This window comes from Pithys albifrons, chromosome 9 (assembly GCF_047495875.1).
Source record: "Pithys albifrons albifrons isolate INPA30051 chromosome 9, PitAlb_v1, whole genome shotgun sequence".
Lineage (NCBI taxonomy): Eukaryota > Metazoa > Chordata > Aves > Passeriformes > Thamnophilidae > Pithys > Pithys albifrons.
The window spans coordinates 21,026,076-21,050,822 of NC_092466.1; the positions used below are offsets into that span (position 1 = coordinate 21,026,076).

Here is a 24,747-nt window from a genome sequence, read left to right on the forward strand (position 1 = left end):
AGAGAATGAGTTTACTTGGAAAGACTCAGGACATGAAATTGTGCTCAACAGTGAAATGCTGAGACCCTGAAGAGATCATACACTACTTCACACAGATTGCAGTCTGATTTTTTTCCCCCTAATAATACAAGAAAACGAAAATTTTCTCTGTCTCAACTATGACACTGGGGCAGTCAATCTGAAATGGAGCAATACTGAAACAGTACACCAATTGTTTTAGTCACAGACCATACTGAAATAGCTGAAGTATCTGCTGAAGGGGGGATAAAGGGGAATATACTGGGACAGAGGCACAAAGTAACTAACAATAGGAGAATATTCTCAGGGTATTATTCAAAACATTATGAACATCCTCAGGGAAGAGAGGCCAATCAAAACCACAGCTTTGAAAGCCAGAGCTACCTCTTGAAGACTTTTAGGTATTTATTACAGAGGCAGCACCCCTACCTTCCTGGAGAAGGCTCAAAAGGGAGGGTCAGCCTAGTAACACTTCCCTGCTTCCAGCACAAGCCACTGCAGACAGATATTAGCTGAGAGTCAGTCACATCCTGTCTCCTCAGAGATGTAATCCTCTCAGCTTCAAATTGGCTGGGCCTGGATTTACTGATAGGCTAGATTTTTGAGCTATTACTGAAGCTTACAACCCAAAGCTACTCTGCGCACAAATGGGCCTCAACCATCAGGAATTCTCCTTTAATACTGGTCAGTGTGCCAAGAGCATCAGGGGTGGCAGAGGAGGTTGGTGCAAACAGCAGCTTCATGTGAAGAGCTCAAAAGGAAAATATATTAAACTGAGACATGTACACATTATGTCAGGGCACCAGTGTTGTCCTGGGGATGAGATACTCTCTCTTGAACCACATATAAAGTTCTAAAAAAGTCTAAAGGCCTTGTCTGGAGAACAGAGCCTTCTCAGATACAGCATTTCATATGTGCTGGTCTTGCTCAGCTGTTCTTTGCCATATCTATAGAAGTAACACATTTTCTAACTTTAGCTTAAGCTCTGTAGATTAAAATATCATGGCAGAAATCCAAACATACAAATCCAAGTGCAATTGCTGTGACAGGCTTTTTACCACAGCCCCACATGAAGCTGGAATTGGGTCTGAGGAAAATAGGAACATGATTGGTGAGTTTCTTTCCATACTCTCCATATATCTCACTGACTCAATAACTCTAGTTTGCTCTCTGCATACAAAGAGATGACAAGTTGATTCTTACTTGATGGCATGATACATGTCTTCCAGTATGTCCTGTTCAAAGTCTTTGCCTCCATTCACACCTTTCAGGTTCTTCCGAAACTCCTGAAAAAAGTTACACCAACGTCAGTTCTAGGTATCTCCAATTTTAACTGTTTGCCTAAGATAAGTACTTGTTTTTCATGGGGCCAGAAGGAGATCTGCCTGCATTCTTCAACAAGCAGCCTTAAAATTCAAAGACTAAATGCTATACTTAGTGGGAGTAGTGTACAGCAACTTCTGTCTATGCTCAGAAAGAAAGAACAGGGACACAATATAACACATCAGAATGACAAGTCTGCACCACTGGCATTGACACTCACATGACTTGAACTCTCTAGAAGCCCACATCAGTATAACTATCTTCTCAGTCTTACTATGTCTTAGTATACAGTTTGCTCATACAAACAAAAGCCGTTTAACTTGGTAAGTTGTCTGCTAAGCTGGTATTGCTTCAGGTCGACCCTTGTCCACAGCTCCTCTCTCAAGTTGTACTCAACTTTGGTGCTGCACAACAACTTACTGTGCACATGAGTGAAGAATGCCAAGGGGAAAAAAGAGACTGCCATTGAGATACAAAGAGACACTACCTACAGTGTTATCAAAACCAGAGAAGACAAATGCCTGCACTGGTAACACCCACCTCCAGAGTCATTGGGACATTCTGCTTGCGGACATTGTGGTTGTGCTGGTCAGTGTTCAGCATAATGACTGCATAGGCCAGGGCAAAGCAGGCATCACTATTAGCAAACGGGGACCCATTTGATTTCTGAAAGGCAAATATATGCACAAATTAGTCCTACAGGAACAGTGATATCAGTGATCAAGACAGCCATTTTCCTAATCACAGTACTGAATCATCTCTGGGACAAACAAAAATCCCAGGCTCTGGCTCCAGCTTCCAAAAAGCACCTCAGAAATCTATTTGCCATTGCCACCCCCTACAACACAGCACCTGCTGCTTGCAGGGCACACTAAGCTTATACAGGTGGTTTGATCTGACATGTCCATCATGGCAAGCAGATGGACATGAAAGAACAGTTTTGAGCTTTCTGCCCACCAAGCACACACCCTCCAATGTTCTGTGAAGGCTTCTAACAGTCTCTGGATTACGGGAGCCTCTCCTGGTAATCTAAAGGCCTCTAGATAAAGTCGTAAAGCTTCATCCAGCCTTAAACCTTGGAAGCTGAAAGTCCTGCAAAAAGAATGAAATGCAATGAGAAACTGAAGCAGGATGGGAAAGGTAGGATAAACTTACTGACTACAGTCTTGGTTGTTCAGCCAGTAAACAGAAGAGGGCGAGGAGAGAAGAAAAGAAATGTACCATGAACAGGCAAAAAACAGTAAGAAAGACAAGAACCCAAGTGATTATGTATATACTTATCTCTCCAGTCTTCACAGAGACTGGCCCTGATGAAAGGAGCTCAAATATCATACTATTTTATGTATCTAAGGTGTTACCATACACAAGAATTATGGCATAGCAGTACACAGAACCAAGTGATGTAAATCTAATGCCTACAGGAACTACCATTCTACTGTTTATTTTTATTACTCTTAGCTTTCACCCCTTCCTGACTAAAGAGATAAAGAAAGATACTCACCCAACAAAGCTTTCCAGCAAGTCTATGTTCTTACGGTCACTCACGAATTCCCCAATCATCTTTTTGTCCAGGCGAGGATTTTCCCGTAGCCATTTGGCCACTTCATTGTTGTTGATGGGAGTGGCAAGAAGGTTTTTCTCCTGCAGAAACTGTATCCCTTTCTTTGGCTTTTGGTTGAACTGTTCTGTGCCGGTTATCAGGAGCTAAAGGAGATATTCTGATAATTACAGCTTGAAATGCCTTTCTTACTTTAGATTGTTCTTGGCATTTGAATGAAAAACAAAACAGAAGAAAGATCAGCCTTAGCATGATCAAATTTACTGTACTGTATCATCCAGGAAGAAGGCTAACCAAGGACAGAAAACCAATATTCATCACAAGCCTTCACTATTAAATAATTTTGGACAAAGCAAGCATGAGCTGTCATCTTTGGCAAGCTTTAATGTTTCACCAAGCACTAAGGTCTGCTATTCCAAATGCCTCACCTGCCCTAGCATGTAAACAGAGCAGATGAAAGTCTCCGATGAACCCCAGACACGTGGCAAGATCAGTGTTACCCAATTATAACAGCAACACTGCCCTATTGCCCTCTCCTGTCCCCTTTGGCTCCAGACTCTCGTAACTGCACCTCACCACCAGGAGACATGCAGCAAGGATCCTTCACTTATCCTGCACTTATTCAGCAGGAGCCACAAAGAAGTGCTTCAAAAGCTTAAACTAAGAACTAGAAAACATTCTGCTAGTGAGATATGGTCCCAGGCTCACCTGTTATTCCAGCCTAACAAAATTATCTGTAGGCTGGGAAGAGCAGGTGCATTTTTGATTTTGAAGGGAAGTCAACTACTCTGCCCTGCTGGGAAACTAGACTGTATCACAGTCACAGTGTAATACAACAGCTGACTAAGAAAGAGTTAACTGAATGTTCTTGGTGATGTTCACAAAAACCAAAAGCACAAACAACGGTATGAACTTTACTAAGGAACTAGAATAAATGTCAGTTCTCTGTTAGCTTCTATCATGATCAAACTGCTAGCAATGACCTAGTGAACTAAATTCGTGACCACCATGATTACTAGCTTCCCCTACGTTTCTCAGTACCTCAGAAGCCACCAGCCCTCTCGTTTCTGCTTCCCTTGCTCATGTGAACATCCTCAAAATTGCAGAGAAACACAGACCCTGAAATAGCATGGAGTGCACAAGGCCCCAGTGAGGGCATAACAAAAGAACAACCATGTGCTGCCCTGGTCTAACAGGCCAGAAGGGACTGTATGACACTAGCAGCATTTCTGTTTAGCTGTAAATCCTGTAACCGAAGTCCTAGGGTATTCTATGGACTGCTTGAGTCCACAGACTTCTTTACAACCACTTGAAAGGTAAGCAGACTGCTGCCATTTATAATCATGTCACTCTGAGCATCCTGTTTGATGCATATTTTTTTCTGCTTTTATTTAGCTTTTCTCCCCCTTCCAACTGGGGTAATGTTTAGCACTTCAGAGGTTAAAGGAAGCAGAACATGCTAGTGCCACGACAGCATCAGCATTACTAAAGCTCAGTGTTTGGTGTGCCCTGTTTACATGCTCAGGATGAAACCATTAGGAGATTTAGGGTCCTACAAGTTTTTCCTGGGCAAACACAGATATTTATGTATATCTTCCTGCCCTCTATTCTTGATTTCTCCTAACCTTGTTTTTCAGCACAGTAAAGCTCAACAACAGACCTTCACAGTAAAGTTGCCATGAAAGCAGGATTTATTGCAAAGTAAAAGGTTACAAATGAAACAGTAACTAAACTAATATTCATTTCTTAGAAATCAGTTAGTGCCAAAACTCAAAGGTTCGTTTGAAGACTGTGCTGACCATCACTTCCCCCCACTGTCCTTGAGGCTTGGGAAGCCAGTTACCATTATCCCACTGCAGCACTATGTTGCAGATAGAGAAACAAGTTCCCAAGTACTGCAGCAAACTTCCCAGAGAGAAACCAATGTTTTAAATTACACACAGATCCAGAGACTGCAGAGTAGATCACAAAGCACAGACCAGACAGTAGGAAGAGATCTGTCATAATTTCTGAAGTATTTTTGTTTCAGTAAGTTTAAACAAATATGACCACCAATCCCTTATAATAATGTAAAATAAAGTCATCTATGCTGGAGTGAGATGCAAGAAGCCTTTTAGTCAGATACAACTAAAAAAAACCCTTTCTCTTTACCTTCAATGAATCCTTCAAAGACATTAATTTCTTTTTGCACTGTATCATCTGGCTCCTTACCCCACTACTGTGGCCTCTCATTTTTCATCCAAAATATGTGTCATTTTCATATTGAAATTTAGTAATCTCTCACCTCTGAGATAACTTATCTTATGCATATGTTGTGCAAAGACAAAAAAATCTGTACAAGGAACATATGTGAATGTAAAAAAATTCCAACAAATGCACAACAAAAAAACCACAAACAAACCCATAAGGACTTTAGATAAATTCATCCAGTGTCCCTGAAGCAGGACAGTATCTGATGTTTGACACAACAGAGCAGATAAATACAAAGCCATTTGGAGAACCTTTGTCAACACTAGACCTAGACTGGGCCCACTCAGGGAATGGAAAACTACAAAATTCAGACTGTAACTTGGATTAATGAGGTTCAGGAAACAGACATCTGAAAACAAAGAATGGCTTTGCCCCGGTCATGACAATCTTTCTGGTGATTCTTATGACAAAGCAGACACAGGAATAAGCAAATCAGAATACCAGACTAGTCAATTTCTACTACAGGCCTCCTGGCACACTCCCCATTTACAGCTTTGGTAAGAGTAGTGAACTTGCCCTTTTTGATGAAAGCACCTGATTGTCTCCATATAACATAAACTAGACCCAGCAACTTTCCCACCCAGAAATCAGATGGACAAGCTTACAAACTGTGCCACAAAATTTTTCCAACTCTTGCAACGTTTAGCACAACTAAACCAGGACAGGTAATAAATAAACACTGCTCACTCTGCATTGTAGCACGATTTTCAGTGACTGACTCTTTAATTCTGATCAGCAGAGACCAGAACTCAAAACTTCTAAGATATGATCAGTCACATGCAAAGCTCACATGGGACTGAAAATGACAAGAACACTCAAGGATCAATTAACAGTATATTTCAAACCATACCTTCTTTTTGTTCTTAATCTGCATAAGTTCCCGAGGACTTGGAAGGATGCAAGAAAATCGAGTGGGCTTCCTGGGGATACTCTTCTCAGCTAGGAAAACAAAATGTCATTACAGTCAAACGTACCCCCAGAGTAGCACTGAGGCATGAGATGTCCCGTAATAACTCAGTCATGGAGTTCTGCTGCAATGTGCTGTCCTGCAAATGGCAGTCACATTCCCATTTAATTCTGAAATTCCTCCCACTCACATTTTTTCAACACAATTACATAGTAGCTTCCTGTCCCAGTCAATTTCACACATCTCCAAGATTTAATTTACTGGCTGTTTTGACTACCTACATTACTGATTCCCTGAAGAGCCCCTAAATGCCTTCAAAACACTAAGCACTGGTATAAATGTCACACATTTTTGCCCCAGAGTGACCCACCAGATCCAACACCTCCCAGAAGAAATGCAACAGTTGGTAGGCATCTAAGTACACATAATAAACAAATATTCACCATATGCCTTCTTCTAATTTTGAACACAACAGCTACAGTGGTTTACAGCATAGAAGGACTGGTCAGCAAATGTCAGGACCATTTGTAGCATATACCTGTCTCGCTTCCCCCTTCTAATTGCATGCAGCTCTCCTTCATCTGGTCAGCCATAAGGCATCCACTGGTTAGAGGACATGCCCCATCCGGCTCTGAGACTGCACTGGAAGATTTTCCCTCACTCAATACTCTCTCAGTATCTGTAAAAGACAAAAAAAAACAACAAATGAACAAGCAAAGAAACAAAAACAACAAAAAAACCCCAACTCCAAACCCAAACCAAAAACCCACACAGAAATAAACCTGCCATGAAAAAAGCTATTAACAGAGCAATAATGAACTGACCACTCTAAACTGAACATGTGCTTATTTAAAGGAGTTCCTGTCAGTAACTATGACTGTGCAGTATCCTCAGAATTTTGTCTATGTGATTTCCATGTCACAGCCTCATTCTGTTGTAATTGCCACTCTTGACATGGCCTTTATATAAAGCTTCACATGAGAGGCAAATTTTAATATCTCTAAGTTTTACAAACAGCAAGGTTATTAATATCAGTGTGTAGTTATAAAACATGCAGTAGAAAGACTGAAAACATGTATGTAAGGAGTTTACTATGTCAGCAACCAAAAAGATCTCCAAGTTTAACACAAGACTAAACTTAATATTAAAACATAAAAGAAAGGGGTCTTACTATTTCTTGTTTCTTTAGTGCTGTTGATGGTTTCTGGGCTGGATTTGACAACTTCCTTCTCTTGTTGATGTATGTTACTCAGCACTTTGGCCTGGCAGTGTGCTTCAGTGCTATCTATCACTGTCAGCAATGCTTCCAGAGACAGCAGATGGACAGTATACAGCTGTCCAGAAACAGGGAAGGCATTCTGGGAAATAACATGTAAATATTAGGCAACTTTCATGCCTCTCTCACCATAACAGGGAAAGAAAGTCCCCCCACAGCCTGGGGAAGCCAAAAGAATAGAAGAGAACATCCTAAGCTTCACCCTAAGCTTTCTAGCATGTAGTCAATAGTTTATTTTCTCTGACATTATTAAAGCACTATGGCTATTCTTTTCTCTTCTGCTTCCAAATGTGAAATGGCCTTCTTCATCACTACAGCCTACTCACCCTGGATCCTTCGACCACTCCCACTTTTCAGTTCTGCACCTGTGCTCGCTCACCATTGCTCTGGAGCTGCCCCTCCCTCCCCCTGCCGCAGTTCAGCACCTTGGAGAGAAGCTTGGTGAGCTCCTCGAAGAGGTTGGCACAGTAGTAGTCACAGTCGTAGTTAATGTACAGCTCAGTCACGAAGCTGGGAATCCTCCATAGCTGAACAATGGCTTCCAAAGCCATCTCCTTCATTTCATAGTGCATCTTTGGGTTTTCCACAGTGATTATTTCCATCAGCTTCTTGATGTACATCTGGCAGAAACACAGGGCAGCTCAGTTTAAGGAAACAAAAAGAAAGCAGGACAGTGAATAGCTACAGAAAGAGATTTAAGCTTCATCTTCCCACATAACACTTCATCTTTAATGTTAGTTCATTCTGAAGGAGGCTGTAAAAAGGCTTTAAACAGTTATACCATTTAGTGCACCTGGATTTCCTGGTCTAAAGAAAGCAGTATAAAGGCAGGCAGCATAGTACACCAGTCTCAAAGACATTTGATTATCCAACAAGAAACAGCCTACACAGTGTATCCATAATACACTGAGTCATTTATAAAAAGGTAAACTGGCACTTAGACTGTATCTTACTGCCTGGCTATATGCATTCAACTGAAGGCAAATAAACTATTACCAGGCACACAGTGATAATCAAAAAACTCACCTCCAGCTGGAATTTCAGATGCTCTCTCATGCTCTCAAAGAGAAGAAAGCACACCCTGAGGGAGGCTGCATACAGATTGAGCCGTTCAACACTCAGTAGCTGAACAAGAAAAAAAAAACCTTTAAAAATTATGAAGGCAAGTCATCATGTGCTATAATTAGCAGTACTGTGGCACTATAGGCATCACCTGCAATCAACCAGAGATACACACACTGCCTCCCACAGCAACAGTATTTAAAAATAAAACCTTGTTCAACCTCTTGGTCTCACTTTTTCATAGTGAGGATATGCTTAATTCTCTTCTGCATATGGTAACACTTTTCCTACAACTTCATTCTTTTGCCAAGTCCAGAGCCTGTTAGTGATACAGGAACTTGTGCAAGGACCTGTCTCTGAGATGGTCTCTGTGCAATTAATAGCTTGGTACTCCAAAGGTTCTGCCCACTACTGAACTGATAACTGGCATCCACAATTACCTCAAAACCAATTGTATCAAAACATTGTATTACCCCACAGTAATAGTTCATCCAAACCACCTTGTTCCTTTGTGGCCCTGGCCTGCAGAAAATAGCACACAACAACTTCTCTGGCTTGGCAAACAGCACTATTTGGTTCAATTCAGAACTCTCACTGCAGTGCAGCAGAGAGCTTGTTTGAAGACTGAGACACGCCAAACCTCATAATACTAAATTCAATACACTATTTGATGCAAATTAGTATCCGACGGCCCAGTGCCAAATGCCATGCTAGCATAAGCCAGACTCACTTGAAATAGGTGCCGGCACAGCTCCTCCTTCACAAGTCCCAAGAGGGACTGGCAGTTTGCAATGGGTGCTGACTCTAGGGCAACAGTTAGCAGCTGCAGCCCCATGTGGATCATCACCTCAGAGTTGTGGCGGTCATGAGGGTTGGTGAGTGAAATGAGAAAGCGGAACAGTTCTCTAATACATGGTAACCCATATGGGACCAGAGCTGCTCCTAAAGGAAAAAGAGAGATTAGCAGTCTTAACTTTGGGTTTGCTTTTTGCAGGTGCCTGGCAAGTGTTAAAAATTAAATTGTTACAGACCCACTGAGGAATAGGAGCTTATCACCCTCTTAGAAGAAAGTAAGACTGAACGCTGGAGACAGGACTTTAGCAGCATTGCCCACTTCTCACCTTCTTTTTGGGATGACTGAGTAAAACGTACTCCCCGGGGATTCACATAGTCCATGTCATGAACTGAGGCAGAGTCAGAATGTTCTGCTACAGATGTGCACTCCTCTAGGACCTCAGGGATAGACTCAACAGAAGTTGACTGGATCTTCTCCTCCCTCAGACTTTCATTCTTCATTGAGATTAGCCATTTGAGAATGAAAGAAGCAAAACAAGAGTTAACAAGTACTAGACAAGTTTAAAAAAAAAGACTCATTGGTTTACAGTTAATTTGAAACTATTAAAACAACACAGGTCACTAAGGAAAAAGATCAAACAAACAAAATTTAAGAGAAAAGAGAGTCTCCAGATAATCTGCAACCCTCTCTACCTTTCACTTAGAACTCTAAATTGTGAGACTCAGGACTTTACTTTAAAAATACTCCCATAACCTATCTGTTCTTACTGCTCCTCTGGTTAGAATTTGTATTTTTTGTTTAAAATGCTACATAATTTCAGCACACTACTTCTGTTTATGCCTTTTTATCATCCTAAGTATCTGTAGCTCTAATCCATCCTCTCAACAGTATTACTGTTGTGAGGGGAAGTGATTATGCTGGGAGTTGAAACTTTTCTTTAGAATTTATAACCAAATACCTGGAGTTCGGGCTGATTTTGGTTTTCAGGGACTTTGGCCTCATTTGAAGGCATTCCTGTATTAAGTCCCAAAGAAGGGACTTGGTCCAAGTCTGTCAGGTCTTCCTTGGAGGTTGTCTGTGAGGACAACTCCAAACCACTGTCTGTAACGGGGCTGACGGCAGATGAAACATTTTCTGAGCTTCCAGAGGAGCTCGGAGAAGGAGCATCTATGAAAGCAACTCCACTTCCTGATGAGAAACAGAAGCAAAACGATCAGTATTACTCTGCCCCTTAACCACAAATTCATACATTAAATATAGCAACAAAGAATTACTTTCATCACTACTGCTCACTACAAATGGTCTCAATTACACTCTAATGTAAAGGACACAGAAAAACTGAGATCTCTTTTTCTTGGTACTAATGAACTAAATAGATGAGCAGGTGAGATACTAGCAGTTCTACAAAGAAAATCAGTTGGAGTTTAACAGACTCAGCAAATAAGATAACTCACATAGTTAGCTAAAGAGTACAGAGGATTTACATTACTAAGAAATCTGAAAACACTCCAGGAAGTGTACTTTCCTTCAAAGTGAGAATTTTCACTTGATTCTATGGCAGGACCTATTTATTTATTTCTCCCAAAACAAATGAAATTGTAATAAATTCAAATGGGTCTGAAATGGATCAGTGAAAAATTTTTACTATTTTTAAATATGAGACAATGCTTCAAGAATCTAAGTCTTTATTTTGAAGAAACTCACATATTTGGAGCTCTCATTGTTCTAAGGAGAATTTAAAAAAATATTTAAACCCCAAATATTTAAAAAAGAGAAGATAAAATGCAGAACACAGTTATAAAGGCACAAACCAGAGTTATGTTACGAATTTACATATGAAATGTGTATAGTTTAGCACAGTGGTGTTTTATTGCTGACTTTGTTTTTGGAAATGTCTTAAATAAGTAGCAGACTGTTACTTGACTTTTAAGAAACGTATCACCAATTTTGCAATCTTTTCTTCTTCACCTGCTAAGCCAGCATTCTGGCTTAAAAAGCACCAAAGTGACATTACCTAACAGTACAAGGTTAGAGTTAATGACATACTTTGTAAAACAATTCAAGTTTCTTTCTGAAATGTTACAGGAGTTTTAATCCTCTTTGACAGATTTTAATACCTACTCAGAAAATTAAACACAATGGGGATTTATATAGAGATAAGTTCTCATATGCACGGATTTTCTGAGTTGTATGCAATTTGACCATATTTATTATTTCCTTAGTTTTCACCAATCATGCAGTAGTGTAAAAACACACTTTGAATTGTTCACACTACACCGAATAGTTTCCTGTGACAGAGTAAGTGTCAGAACTAGGTATTTCACACACCTATTATTGTTGTTTTCCTGTCTGCTTTATTTCACCGGTAATATTTATGTCTGACCATCAAACTGTAGAGTGCACAAGAGCCAGAGTACTTTGCAGCCAGAGGGACTCGTTTATCCAGACTTGTGACCATTTAGTCTATTCCTACACAACAATAGGAAATGGGAGCCCCCAACATTACATCCTTAAGCTCACAACACTAGTCACATATCATATCACTTCTGCAGGCTGAATCAAAGCATGTGAATAAGTATTCACACATACTACTTTCCTGCACACAATCCTCTTGCAGGTACTTTTGCTCTTTCCTCTATTTTTTCCCTGTGTAACTCTTCATGCCTCCTTATCATACCAAGGCCTCTATTCTTCCCATAACAGTCATAAGTGCAACCTCTGTTTCCCTGTCCCTTAATGAGTGAAGATTTTTATTAAAATCTCAGGGACTGTGGGTGTGCACTTTCAGTTGTCACACCTGTAGTGAGAGATCTGTTCATTCTCCCATTTTTGACACCTAAGATTCTGCACAACATTTAGTTCTACCTTATTATTTTCCCCAGTCACTCTTTGCTCTTCATTTTTTTAGCAGCACACCCAGCCTTTGGTACACTCTTCAGGAACACAGGAAAGAATATGCCACTTAAGTTAGCAATCACCTGAAAGGAAACCTTCTCCCCAACTCTATTTACCTTACAAAATCACAGAATCAATTAGGTTGGAAAAGACCTCCGAGATTATGAAGTCCCATCTATGACTGAATACCACAATGACAACTAGACCATGGCATTAAGTGCCACATCCAATCTTTCCACAAACACCTCCAGAGATGGTGACTCTACCACTTCCATGGGCAGCCCATTCCAAAGTTTAATCACTCTTCCTGTGAAGAAATTCTTCCTAATATCCCACCTAAGCCTCCTCTGGAGAAGCTTAACACTATGTTCTCTTGTCCTGTCATTCATTGCTCTTAGTTCTCATGTTGCCAGCATTCCTGTTCTTAATCTCTTCCACGTATCCACCGACTCCTCTGCCCTACGTGGCTGTCCATAACCTCAGCCACCTCTCCAGGCACCCATTCCCTTTTGTACAAACTACCCTTGTGAGGCATGCTGAACGCAGAGAAATGCTGTCAAGTTATGCGCAGGATCATGCCTTCCTCCATCAATAGGTATTCCATTTTCTAAAAACTCTTTCTTCCTGGACTTTAAAAGCTACACTAAGTTTTATTGCTACAGTCACTGAGAACTAATACAAAAAGAACTAAGGCAAATCAACAGGTTAAGAGAAATGAAATTAAGACAGATTCAAAGAAAGCTCTAGGACTGATGCTATCTGGTTTCTTGAAAGAGATTCAACTTACCAGTGGTATTATTAGCATTGCCTGCTGACTGTTCTGTACCAGGAGAGACCTTAGTTACATGTCGAGGAGGCCTTGGTGATCTCTTCTGCTTTTTCCATTTCGATGACTCACTCATTCCTCCAGCTCTCATTTTCAACTGAAAACCAATAATCATTAAGAATATCAGTATTGCAAAACCACATAGCACAATGGATTACCCAAAGCAACCCACAAAGGCTATCTCAAATCCCTCAAAGTCAGGCAACAGACCTTAAATATGCCACACAAATTAATCATCACCTCAGAATCATGCAAACCAGCTGCTGACTCCCCACATATTATCCAACACTCCATGCCTGAATCAAGGGACAATTTACTGCAGTTACTCTGCTATAATATATACTTAACAGTTCAACTATGACAGCACCTCCTATTCCCTATTAATACCTTCCAGTTTTGAATTAGGATAAAGAATTCTCTTAGAACTACAGGCACATCTCAAATCTCTTTGCTTTTGCCAAAGCTCCCAGACTTCCAAAGGGCATCAAAGTATATAAGCAAGTACCAGTTAGGTTTGACATTCAACTAAGATTTCGCCATTCATATATCAAGCTGAGAATGAAGCCTGAGCACCCAGTCCCATGCTGCGTCTGCAGCTCTGTCACTGACCTCTTGCCTCACTTCGCTCTTCATCTTTGGAGCAATGCCACGTTCACTTTCCTCCAGGTATTTTTCACTATTAACAAGTATTTCTCTAACACTTACTCCTGGTGCAAGTCACATTGCAAATACCATTCTAGTGATTTAGAAACAAACCTTCACCTGCCATCTGTCATTACTCCTCTTCAGATCTAAATCTAACCTAACTTTAGACATCCTTCTTGACCAGGATTCTACTTCTAGTTCACATACAGGACTTTGATTGGACAAACAAGAACTGTAGCAGCAGCAGCAGTGCAGACTGCATGGCACTTGCTGCAAAGTGATGTTATTTCAGGCACACAGATGCTCCAGAAGTTCCTAGAACAGTATGATATTTAGCTAAATGGCTAAAGGCCATTCCACCTCTTGGGGTTTGTAAGATACAGGCTCATCTGTCATCATTTTGAGAACCTGTGCCATCTTTGAGAGACTGACAACAAGTTCACATGGATGGGAAACCATTTATTTAGGCAAGAAGACTCACTTGATTTTTACAGAATTTCAAACAGTTAATCAAAGTATAAAGCATTTAGACCAGAATCTAAGTTCATCTGAGCTTTTTAGGCGCGGAGGTGTTATAGGTGTGTGGTATTTTTGGGGTGTTGATTGGGGTTTTTTCTTGGGGGGGCGGGGGGGGGGAGGCGAGGAAGGGGGAGGAGAAGGAAGGTCAGATTACCCAGTATGTCCTTTCCATCTCACACCATCCAATACTCTACAATCTACACAAACATGTATTCTTTTATTAGATTTACCTACTAGGATTACCTAGGACTACCTTCCATATAATTCTGCCCTCCCTTCCTTTTTTTTTTATTTTTGCTATCTTCTTTTGCTCCATTGTAGCAAAGTATTACATAGGGTTAAAAAAGTAGAAAAAGCAAACAGAAATGTTTAATGGAATTTTTCAGTGTCCAGTGGCTATATGCTGTTTTAACAAACACACACTGAGTTTGGGAATGTATCAAAGGACAGGAAAGTAACATCTTTATTTCTAGATTTTGTTTTGAATTAAAAGGTAACAGGCCCAGGACTCCTTGCTTTTACTGTTAGTATAAAAAAATGTGAAAAACATTTCTGTGGTTTGCCTTTCCCTAAAGGAACTATTTTTAAAACAGTTTTTACCTTAAATTCCAAGTCATTTCCTGATTTTACCAAAGAGCTTGGTTGTATGGTAACAGCCTGAGAGATTTTAAACCCAAGGCTGCCTTCTTGACTAAAAGCAGCAGCTAAATAGCATTTAATAGATCATTAACATATCCTGAACCTTAAACATAATCTAAAACTCTCCTTCCCTCTCCAATGCTCAGTGATATTACAATTGCATTCGTTTTCCAATTACCAATGACCTTGAGATTAGATTAAGTTTATACTTTTGACAGCAAAAACTACCTGAAGTTACTATTTAAAAATTTTTCTTTAGAAATCAGAGTATAGAGGGAGCTCAGAGCTACTGTTCTTTCATCTTGGAGCTCAGTACAGATTCAGTTACATTTATCCAAGTTAGGTTTGGCATAGAGAAATGAACACAAAATTAGAGAAGAAGAAAGAATTAGAAGATTACAAATGCTACCTTTGATAGATGAGGTTTTAACAATAAAACCCTAGCTCAGGTCTAGGAAGGCAAAGAAAAATGTAATACTACAAGATTCTTTTTAAGGGATCCGTGAGATCTCATTTTTCTACAAGCCACCTTACCTGTACTCGTTTGTTTTTCCATAAGATACTGTAAGCCTCAAGAGAAAAGGGCAGGGGCCAATGATTAGTAATTAAAGTGATTATACTAAAACATGAGCTCATTCTAGATGCAGCATGGAACTGGTCAGCACACCAAGTAGCGTTCAAGACACAAAAGCATGCAGAGAGAACGCAGTCCACGATCCAAGTCCTGGAGACATCGTAGCAGTCCAGTCATCTCACTTACGTACCTGCCTGTACTGTAACAACTAATGAAGGTTATTTGGTGAAATGCATTTATGCTTCTTAGCCAACTATGAGCAAGTCCTGCCCCCAAATCTGTGAAAACTCAGATTTAGGTTCCTCCTGACTCCCATCACAGAACCCATTGTTTAACTACAATACTTTCTCCTGAAAAGGGAAACATTTCTTAGTCTTTTCTTCTCTGTAAGTCTGCATAAATCTGCAAGTCTTCAGCCACTGTCTTTTCAAACTATCCTGTTTGGGTAACTGTTTTGTCCTACACCTAGGACAAAAGAATGGCATTTCTTAGAGTTCTGCTCAACTCTGTTTGGACCAAATGACATTAATGGAAGACAAGAACTAAAGCTACATTAAGTTTCTGAACCAACATGGAAAACTGAGAAGGGTCCCATCTAAGTTAGTTTTTCAAGGTTTCTGTGACTGGTCCAAACACAATAATCTGCAGGCCTACAACTCTTCTTTAGAAGTATTTTTAGGGGAATTAGAAAGGACTAAACGTCTCGTAAACCAGTTTAGCCCCAGTCATCCCCATTAGCAAATACTGTGCTGGGAAACATATTTAATTTTAGCAAAGACATGGCCAAAGATATTGAAAAGGTACAGCAGTTTCCCTCAAAAAGCTTTAGAGAGCATTGAACTCTGTGGCTCTATACCAAATAACAAAGCTCAGAGATTCACCTTGAGTAAAAAATTTTAAGGCATGCTGGGTCAAAAGACTCCTCAGGTGTATTGCCACATCTATAACCAAGATCAACAGCCAGGACACATAACATTTGAGATTTCAGAGACCAATCTACACTTTTTATGTTTCTTTTCTCAGATCTCACCCATGGCCTCCCACTCCTTCAGAGGATGCCATGAGGGTGTCTTAGGTGGCACTCACCAAGACACTGAATGCTGCAGTAAAACAAGGGTCTCTCCCTCCCAAACCTGCCCCAGCTGCAGCCACAACACTGCAAAGCAACCATGGCATGCACTGTCCCCAAAAGCCATGCTGTGTCAAATGAGTGGAAGAAGATTTGCTGCACACAATGTAACTGTCTCCAGTGGTGTTTACAAGAGAAGGAAGAGGGGGAGTAAGGTAAGAAGGGAGAAGGGAAAGAGACCTTCAGGTTCTTAAAGAGCAATACCCTTTCTAATTGGTTCAGGGCTTTGGGCTGTTCCCCACTACTTAGCTCCAGTTTGTTGAGGAGACATGAAGAAATCTGTGAAAGATAGGCAAATGCATGGTTTAAACAATGCAAAATGAACCCAAAGAGAAGAATAACCTGGCAGAGTGCAAGGCTGCAGGGCAGACTCCTGGCATGCACAGCGAAGGGACAGTACAAGGAACTGCACAGGACACAAGACACAGCACGACTTGACCGAGCTGGGAGCAGCCATCACTCGGTAAGGGGAGAGTAGCCTTCCTAAATTCAGTCACCTTCACTTTATACCTTCTGTACACAGACCATGACAAAGTCTCATACTTGCAGTACGTTAGCTTGATCTCTTAGCTTTCCTTAGGCCTGTCTACCTTCACAAATCCTGTGACTGTTCTCCCATAGCAAGGGAAAACACACAGTCATGAGGTTCCTATACAATAAGTAAAGCCCAGGCTAGTTTCATATTCCTACATTCAGTGTCTCAAAACACTACTATACCAGCTATGAAATGTATATTTACCCTACACTGTTGCTTTTCTCAACTCATTAAAATAAAAACAGAGTGAGAGTTATAAAAAGTATATTCAGCATGAAGTTCAAAGATGGCTATTTCTTCTCTAGCACTCTTCTTCCCATCCTGTCGCTCTCAACAGTAGAATCCTTTATCTTTACTGACATTCTTCATATGAAGGATAAACAATATAGAAGTAGATATGGAGTTCCTCAAGAGGACCTCCCTTCACCTAAGAAATTATTACATTAATAATCATATAAGGTCACATCATGGTATTTGAAATACTGAATCCAGCTGCTAAAAGACAGCAAATAACTAGACAATGTCACCATCAGGTCCCATAATTTGCTGGGGTTTTCTAGCCCACAGCAGCTGATGGCTGTTCCCAGAATCCAGACTGTCTCATATAAGCAGCATTATCATTAACAAGATTTGCCAGTGAGCTTAATCCCACGGAATTAATGAAGCTATGTCCATTTACGTGGTTAAACATGCTCTTTCAGTGAACTAAGGACTTGCAGGAACAAAGAAATACAAGTGTGAAAACAAACAATATAGAGATGAGCGCAAGCCCGAGACACGAGCAGAACAGTCAACACAGTGCTGAGTCTCACCTTCTTTATGTTTGTTCCCATGTAGCTTTTAGGCTCTTCTTTAAACTGAGGCAACCTGAAATACAATAAACAAGTCAAAATACATGAACTTACTTGGGTTAACAAGAAGGGGAAAGAAACAGGTTGGTCTTTCCAGTCATGCTGTAGATACTAGAAAATCCATATTAGGTTTTCTCCACAAAAAGAGACACTCCTAATTTATTTTCTTGACAAAATCTGCTGAGGGTAAAAAAACCCACACAAGTATAGAGAGTTACTTTGCATGCTATTACTGCTAATGGCAGTTTTTCTATATTGATTTTCATGTCATTTAAGTACAGTCTATTTTTCTTCAGTGTATGTTTGCAGCAGTGGACTAATTATATATGTTCAACACAGGTTTCTCTGATGCTGCTAAAAACTGCTGCTGAGACAGTGTCATTCACACCAGGACTCTTGCAGTGTACATGTTAATTACTATTCGTGGCAATTCTTTTTGTTTGTAGAAACCCCAAGAGTTATCTTCAGTTCTGCATCAAATAAACACAATTGTGGTGCAACGTCGATGTATATCTAAGCTGAATGCTTTGAGATAAGCAGTTCTCATCTCAGAATGATACAGACTGCTCTCAAATGTGCTACAAAGTTACAGCTCATGCAGCTCTACAACTCCACACACCCCGCTCTCCCTTCTGTTCCTTTACTACAATTCTATCTTGCTGAGGGGGAAAAAAGTCTTGGAGCACAGCTCTGGCTGTTACTTTTTCTGAAAAGCAAGATGACCAGACCATCCTTGCAGCTGCTGCCTTTGCCTTTCTTCTCTATCCCAACGTCCACAGACAGATGGGAGGTGGTGTCTCTGAGCCTCATCAAGGACAGAGGAGAGGATGCACAGTAAGTAATGAATAAGCACTAAGCAAAATTCACATATGCATTTTGAGAAAAAGTACTGTGGTCTCTCCTCTTTGAAGATGATTCTAACTCTCGCCCATATTTGTACAGTGCACTACATGATGCAGGGTGCACAGAGGATGAAAAACCTGAAATCCCATTGGAACTGAGTGTGACAATGGGGAAAAAATGTGATGCAACTGCATTTCAGAAGCTGTCAGTTTTACTACAATCCTCTTCTACTGAAAGCATTTCTGTATCTGCACATTTCCTTTTTACAATACTTAAAGAACGTCTATGATTACTTCATTATTTGGAGAAACAGTTACAAAGTTAAACTTGAGTTTAAAAGAAGTAATCTTAATGACCTGAAGGGTGCTGAAAAAGGGCAGATTATTTGTCCAGGACACATGACTTCAAGAGTTTAAAATTTTCTTTGATATGGGAAGTCAAAGTTCTCAGCTTGAAATAAACATGTGGCTATTCAACACCATTTCTATTCTCTCTGCTGAAGAGAGCTATATTTTTAGAACACTTTTTTTTCAGTGAAGTTTGCATTCTCTGTCCTGAAACTGGTTCTCTATCCTAAAGCTCTTCATTACTTGGCTGTCCATCTCTCCTCAAATGACACCTTAAACCAGGCAACCTTCCCTACCTCTGTCTCCCTGCAGTCTGACAAGGTCAGCCCAAGAGAAAAGTGCCAAATCCTTCATCCCCTTCCACCTCTAAATAATGACCATTTTGGATGATTTTTCTGAGGGCCCTTAAGTGGAAGTGTGGAATCTTTCTGTCCTTAGAGGGCCATCCTGGCAATGCTGAGGCAAACACAAGCAGGTTTACCTTGTGAAGAGCAGCTGCACCATGTCGACCAGAGTGTGCTCTGCAGATTTTCTCAATAACTCTGCGAAGACAAAAACAAATAACACAGGTGTCATTACTCAGTGTGATATTATCAAGAGGCTTCTTCAAGCAGACTCCCCTCCGAGTCTTGTTTACAGAGATTACGGCAAATTTATTAAAACCAGCTTCAACACCGACCGCATTGCTGCAAGTGGTTGCGGCATCACACGGTGGCGCCACACAGCTGGGGAAAGGAGCCGTCCAAAGCTGGGCTGAGAACGCCTAACACATTTTCCATGAATTTGTGGAAAGACACAATAATATAGGGCTCAGCAGCTTTCCGTGGATGAACCTTCCACAATAGAACTAGTCAATGCTGGGGAAACCTGACCATTTCTTAACTGCCAAAGTATGAGCAAACCTACCGCTGAGCCTCATCTCGAAGCATATGCGGAAACAGGACTGCATGATCTCACACACGGATTCGTTGGTCAGGTGGGCTCCCACTGGCGTCAGCAGCAAGGTCCTCAACACCTGCAAAGAACAGCACCCAGATGTACCACAGTACAATGACACTTGCATGCTTTTCCAAGAGAAGACTGGTTTCCTCAAGAAAGATTGACATGAGCAGAAAACCTAAGGGTTCTTCAGGAGTCACTTCAAACTGAATGCAGTGCACAAGAAGCCCATCAGGAAACAGGAATGATTTCCCAACCCAGTTCTAAAAGAGGCCCAATATGCTTCACGTTACCCAGTATTTAAATTCAAGAACTAAGTATCTGCTCAAAAGTACACAGACCAAAGAGGTGGTTTGTCTCTACAAAGAATTTTTCTCAAAAACGTTTGAGAGGTCCACATGCTTAATTTACTCCCCACTAAAACAGACCATGCACAAGGTACATTATCAACACTACCACGTTAACAAGCCCCTAATTTTAAAATAATTTTATTTAAGCTTTTAATTATTTTCATTTGGAAAAGCTTTTACCACAGGTACATGAGCTATCTGTTTAAAAATAAAGTCTGTCACTAAGCTCCTATAGAGTCAAAACATTGCTCCCTCTTCATCTCCATGTAACAGGATATGTTCCACAACAGGCAGCAACCATTATGGTAATTACCATTTCTCTTCACTTACCTGTAGGATTTTCATCAAGACAACCTCATCGCTCGCATGATCTGTACCCACAAATCGGGCATGAGTGACTGCATCTGCCATGTTCTCCATCCCCTCCGCGGTGCCCTCATGGCTGGGATCTGAATACCAGAATAAAAATACATGTCAGGGAACTGCCACCTACAGCCTATCACCTCTGTGGGGAGACATCTACACAGAGATACTGTGTGGCCTTCTGCTTTCTTAATTTGTATGACTTGAAGTGATTTGACCCCACAAGAGCAAAAACTCAGCTCCCAGTAGCAGAAAGGTCTTATAACTGGGAGCTTTCAGCAAGATTTTATCAAGTGTCTATTTACATTCGCACAAAAATGTAACCTAACAAAGAAAATAACTACAATTCAGCCATTACTGGTTCTGTATACTAGATGTTAACTTCTAAGATGTGTCCTGTTCCCTACAGTATACCACCATCAGCTGTTAAATGCATTCAGTTCCACTTTGTGAATAAAGAAAAAACAGTGCTTAAACGTAAGGAACCTAAAATTTACTCCAGTGAGAAGAAAATGCCAAACAGATTCCACAACATCAAGAAGGAAAAATTGTTTCTTGTTCTACATCCCTCCCAAGGAATAAGAGCTGAGAAGGAATGAATCAGTAGCTTTCCCCAGAGAAAACAGCAGACAGACACAATCACAGTTTAGATATCGGAGTTGCAGGCCTCCCGCTTCAATCACTCATCAAGGCTCCTTCTCTCCATTTCAGTCTTTTGTAACTACAAACAATGGTGCAGTTTAGAGAATATTTAGGATGAGATTGTTGTTAGTAACTGTATCTTGTGCTACATGACAGTAGTTTCAAAAAAGCTGCCTCTGGCTTTGATTTCATTCTTACTTAAACAATATGGCACTGGTCAAGAATCTTGATACCCTCCTACCTAAATAGTCATTAGGCAAGAAAGGAGATAACCTAAACACTGGTTAATACCGCATTAATTGGCAACGGGGCCTCTTGAACTCCAGCAAGAATAAAGCTGACAGAGGAACCAAGCAAGACTTTGCAATATATTTTGCAGAGAAGCTTTGCAGATCCCTCCTTGACTCCACTAACATTCACGTCTAGGAAGGGCTAAGCCCTAGTTATTTAAGAAAGCTGCTCTTATTGTGGTCCAAAGACAGAAGCATCCACCACACTGAGAGGATTCTGAGGGGCTGCAGGATAAAAAACTTCTAATAGTTGCATGAAACTGAAATGGGATCAGTGTACTTCAGAATCCTATAAAACTGCACAGGAACAGCACTGGTTTGCTAGGCAAACCTCACTGAGCTATCAAGGAGTCTAAGACCAATCAGTCATTTTTTGCCTGGTTCAGCAGCTGGACCCAATAGGATACCAAACTCTGAAAGCATTAGGTAAGAAGCCTGGCTGTTAAAGGTAGTTCCCTGTGTACCTTCAAAAACGGCTTATAATTCAGTTAAAAGCTACCACTCTTCTACAAGAGGTAATAAAATCAGTCATATGTTGGTGTCTCATGTGCTCTTATTCATAAATGGAAATAAAAGCTTAAACCACCAATGGTGATGTAGGATCATTCTGAATTGTCTTAATTAAATTAGGTGAAGACCAGTGGTGTTACAATGCCAGCACCTACGTTAGCATTACTGTTAAACAGTCTCAAAACTACAGTGGAAAGCAGCCAAGTGGGAATCAAGAGGAAAAAGCCACTTGCTGCAGAAAAGGCTTCCACAGGCAGAACACAGATTCACTTCACTGTCACCTCTTCTAGTACATGAGAACTGCTCTAAACTTGGGGATAGTCATAATTACGGATAAATAGTATGTGTGAAAAGGAAACACAAGCAAGTTGTGCACGTGCTTCTTTAACAGATCTATGAGTACTGCTTTGCTGTTCTAGCCCCTACCTTCAACACCTCTCTCCCAACACACATCACGCCTGACTACTTCAGTTCTGGCTCCCTGCAACAGCACTACAAATTCACATCAATTTATAAAGCCTCCTGAGTTCAATTAAAAGCACAGATACTTCTACTTTGCAGGAAAAAGATACAGAAAAAAATCAACCCGCTTCTTTGTTCCCTTGTGAGAAAACAGTACAGAAAGATGTGTCAATGCCTGCTCAGAATCACAAACAAAAAAGTTTGTGTGAGCAAAATACCAGTTTGAAAATTGCCACCTATAATGTAAAGATCTAGCAACCCCATCTAGATATACACATTTCATATGGGGATCAGTCTTAGAACAGGCAGGCAAAAGAACCAGCTGAAATCAGAAGATCCAGGCTCCAGGAAAGTCAGTAACACTTTTAATGGAACTAAATCACCAAGGAGACAGAGAAAGTAGACAGGGGAACAAGCTTTAAACTCCCTAAACAGCAAGTCCTCTCACTGGAACCTGGGCAAGAGCTACTCACAGATACGTAGTTTTCAGGAACATCAGGAAAAGCTAACTCTAGAAATAGAGGCAGAAACTGCTGTGGACATGCTGTGACAATAAAAGGAGCACATACCTTTTCTGAGGAAAATATAGAAAAACCCAATTCTGAAATTTAGCGACTAGTCTTCCTATAATAGCTAATGTTTGAATTCATCAATTAGGCTGACAGCTCACTAGCTACTGCAAAATTGCTGAGCAAGAAAATAACTAATCCGAGGGATAAAAATGAACGGGAGTTTAGTATTGTCACACACTTTTCTAGTACTTTAAAAGTTATTATGTTATTTATCCATTAAAACTTCTGTAGAAGCATTACTTAGAGAAGAGGTTAATCACTGTAAGAATAACTATTCCTCCTAAAACACACAAACGGTGAATATCAAGGCATTTTATCTAACTGAGCTGAGATTGCACACTACCCCATTACTGAATTTGCAATTCAGACTACTTAGAGTTCAGAAGTCTCAAAGTCTACTCAAGAACTACTCTAACTGGTTTTAAAACATACCCTTCAGCAATACTGGCCTAAAAAGGAGACCTGCTGACATGTGACAGAATAAGAAAAACAATGAGACTGCACAAGGATTAGCCATTAAATACTTTGGAAAAGGGAAAAGAAAGCCATATTAAACAAAGATATTTATCAGAGGAGTTTGGCCCTTTCACTACTCCCTGGTTTTCAACAAAGTGTGTACAGGAGGAGCCAACCACTCATAGAACAGACAGAGCTAATGTCCCTTTTTCAAAAAGTGCTGGTTTCACTTGTCAAATATGCATCCCCAAAATGCACCACAAATATCTGACACTGCAACTTCCCCACTGTGCCGGTGTCCTTCTCTCTTGTTCCATATAGTTTGAAGCAGATTTGTATATTAAAAACTGTTTTAAGCTTTCCCTATCTTTATGTAAATAGTCTTTAGACTACCTTTAGTCTCATATTACAAGAAGAAATTATAAGACCAAAAAGCTTTAATTTAACAACGCAAACCTAGCCAGATGTTCAGTCAGCACCACTAATCCCAGCCTCCCTGGTATAAGAACAGCACAAAGGACATGCCTGCTCTGAATGTCACCTGAAGCAACAACGAAGGTCTTAGATTACAGGTTCTGTTCCACAAAACCAGACAGACAGAGACTCCTTTCCACTGTCTACTACAAGCACACAGAGTTATCAGCAGCTACAGGGATGTGCCCTCGCTGGAGTGACCCATTTAATATTCTAAACAACAAGTAGATCAAGAAAGGCTACAAATCCTTAACCACACTTTTTCCTGTTTCTGCCTCAAATCAAGTACTTATAGTCAGTTGCCTCTGTAGACATTTGCCTGGACATGTGATACAAACCTGATGTTCTGATTCCACATAGACCATAAAAACCCAGATGAAGAGTCAATCCCTCAGTCTAATGATGGAAGTCACATATTTTGCATTATTGCTTAATCCTTCAGAAGCATGTTTCACAGGGTTATTTATTAAGATTTCTTCATATGTCAATATTACATCATTCTAGTTACATTTTTGCCACTTAATTACATAAAATACTGCCCACTAATTTATTTCTTAATACATGAAATCTTCATCCTACTATTTAAACTTTTTTTCTGCAAGTCTCCATTTTTGCTCATTTTAATTCTGTGTTTCACACAAAAGTGGTTTCCACCTACATAAAGCCCTTTCTTTCTCTAATTTCCTTCACGCTGTC

At 40.4% G+C, this 24,747-nt stretch overlaps 1 protein-coding gene across 4 annotated transcripts in view; it reads right to left on the bottom strand.

Annotated features, from left to right (window-relative positions):
• GBF1 (golgi brefeldin A resistant guanine nucleotide exchange factor 1) overlaps window positions 1–24,747 on the bottom strand; it is a 104,161-nt gene that overhangs the window by 17,131 nt on the left and 62,283 nt on the right. For 3 of the 4 annotated variants that reach the window (XM_071563110.1, XM_071563112.1, XM_071563111.1), the window contains exons 5-21: window positions 20,613–20,731; window positions 19,900–20,008; window positions 19,475–19,535; window positions 17,765–17,819; window positions 12,873–13,008; window positions 10,149–10,378; window positions 9,516–9,684; window positions 9,125–9,336; window positions 8,359–8,457; window positions 7,758–7,952; window positions 7,228–7,414; window positions 6,595–6,735; window positions 6,000–6,088; window positions 2,843–3,045; window positions 2,310–2,433; window positions 1,882–2,007; window positions 1,222–1,304 (exon numbers count right to left, since the gene is read on the bottom strand). In XM_071563110.1, coding sequence (XP_071419211.1) covers window positions 1,222–1,304; window positions 1,882–2,007; window positions 2,310–2,433; window positions 2,843–3,045; window positions 6,000–6,088; window positions 6,595–6,735; window positions 7,228–7,414; window positions 7,758–7,952; window positions 8,359–8,457; window positions 9,125–9,336; window positions 9,516–9,684; window positions 10,149–10,378; window positions 12,873–13,008; window positions 17,765–17,819; window positions 19,475–19,535; window positions 19,900–20,008; window positions 20,613–20,731 — 2,338 coding nt within the window. Of the gene's footprint in view, window positions 1–1,221; window positions 1,305–1,881; window positions 2,008–2,309; window positions 2,434–2,842; window positions 3,046–5,999; window positions 6,089–6,594; window positions 6,736–7,227; window positions 7,415–7,757; window positions 7,953–8,358; window positions 8,458–9,124; window positions 9,337–9,515; window positions 9,685–10,148; window positions 10,379–12,872; window positions 13,009–16,597; window positions 16,697–17,764; window positions 17,820–19,474; window positions 19,536–19,899; window positions 20,009–20,612; window positions 20,732–24,747 lie in introns of all 4 variants that reach the window. The other variant, XM_071563113.1, reaches the window with a different exon arrangement.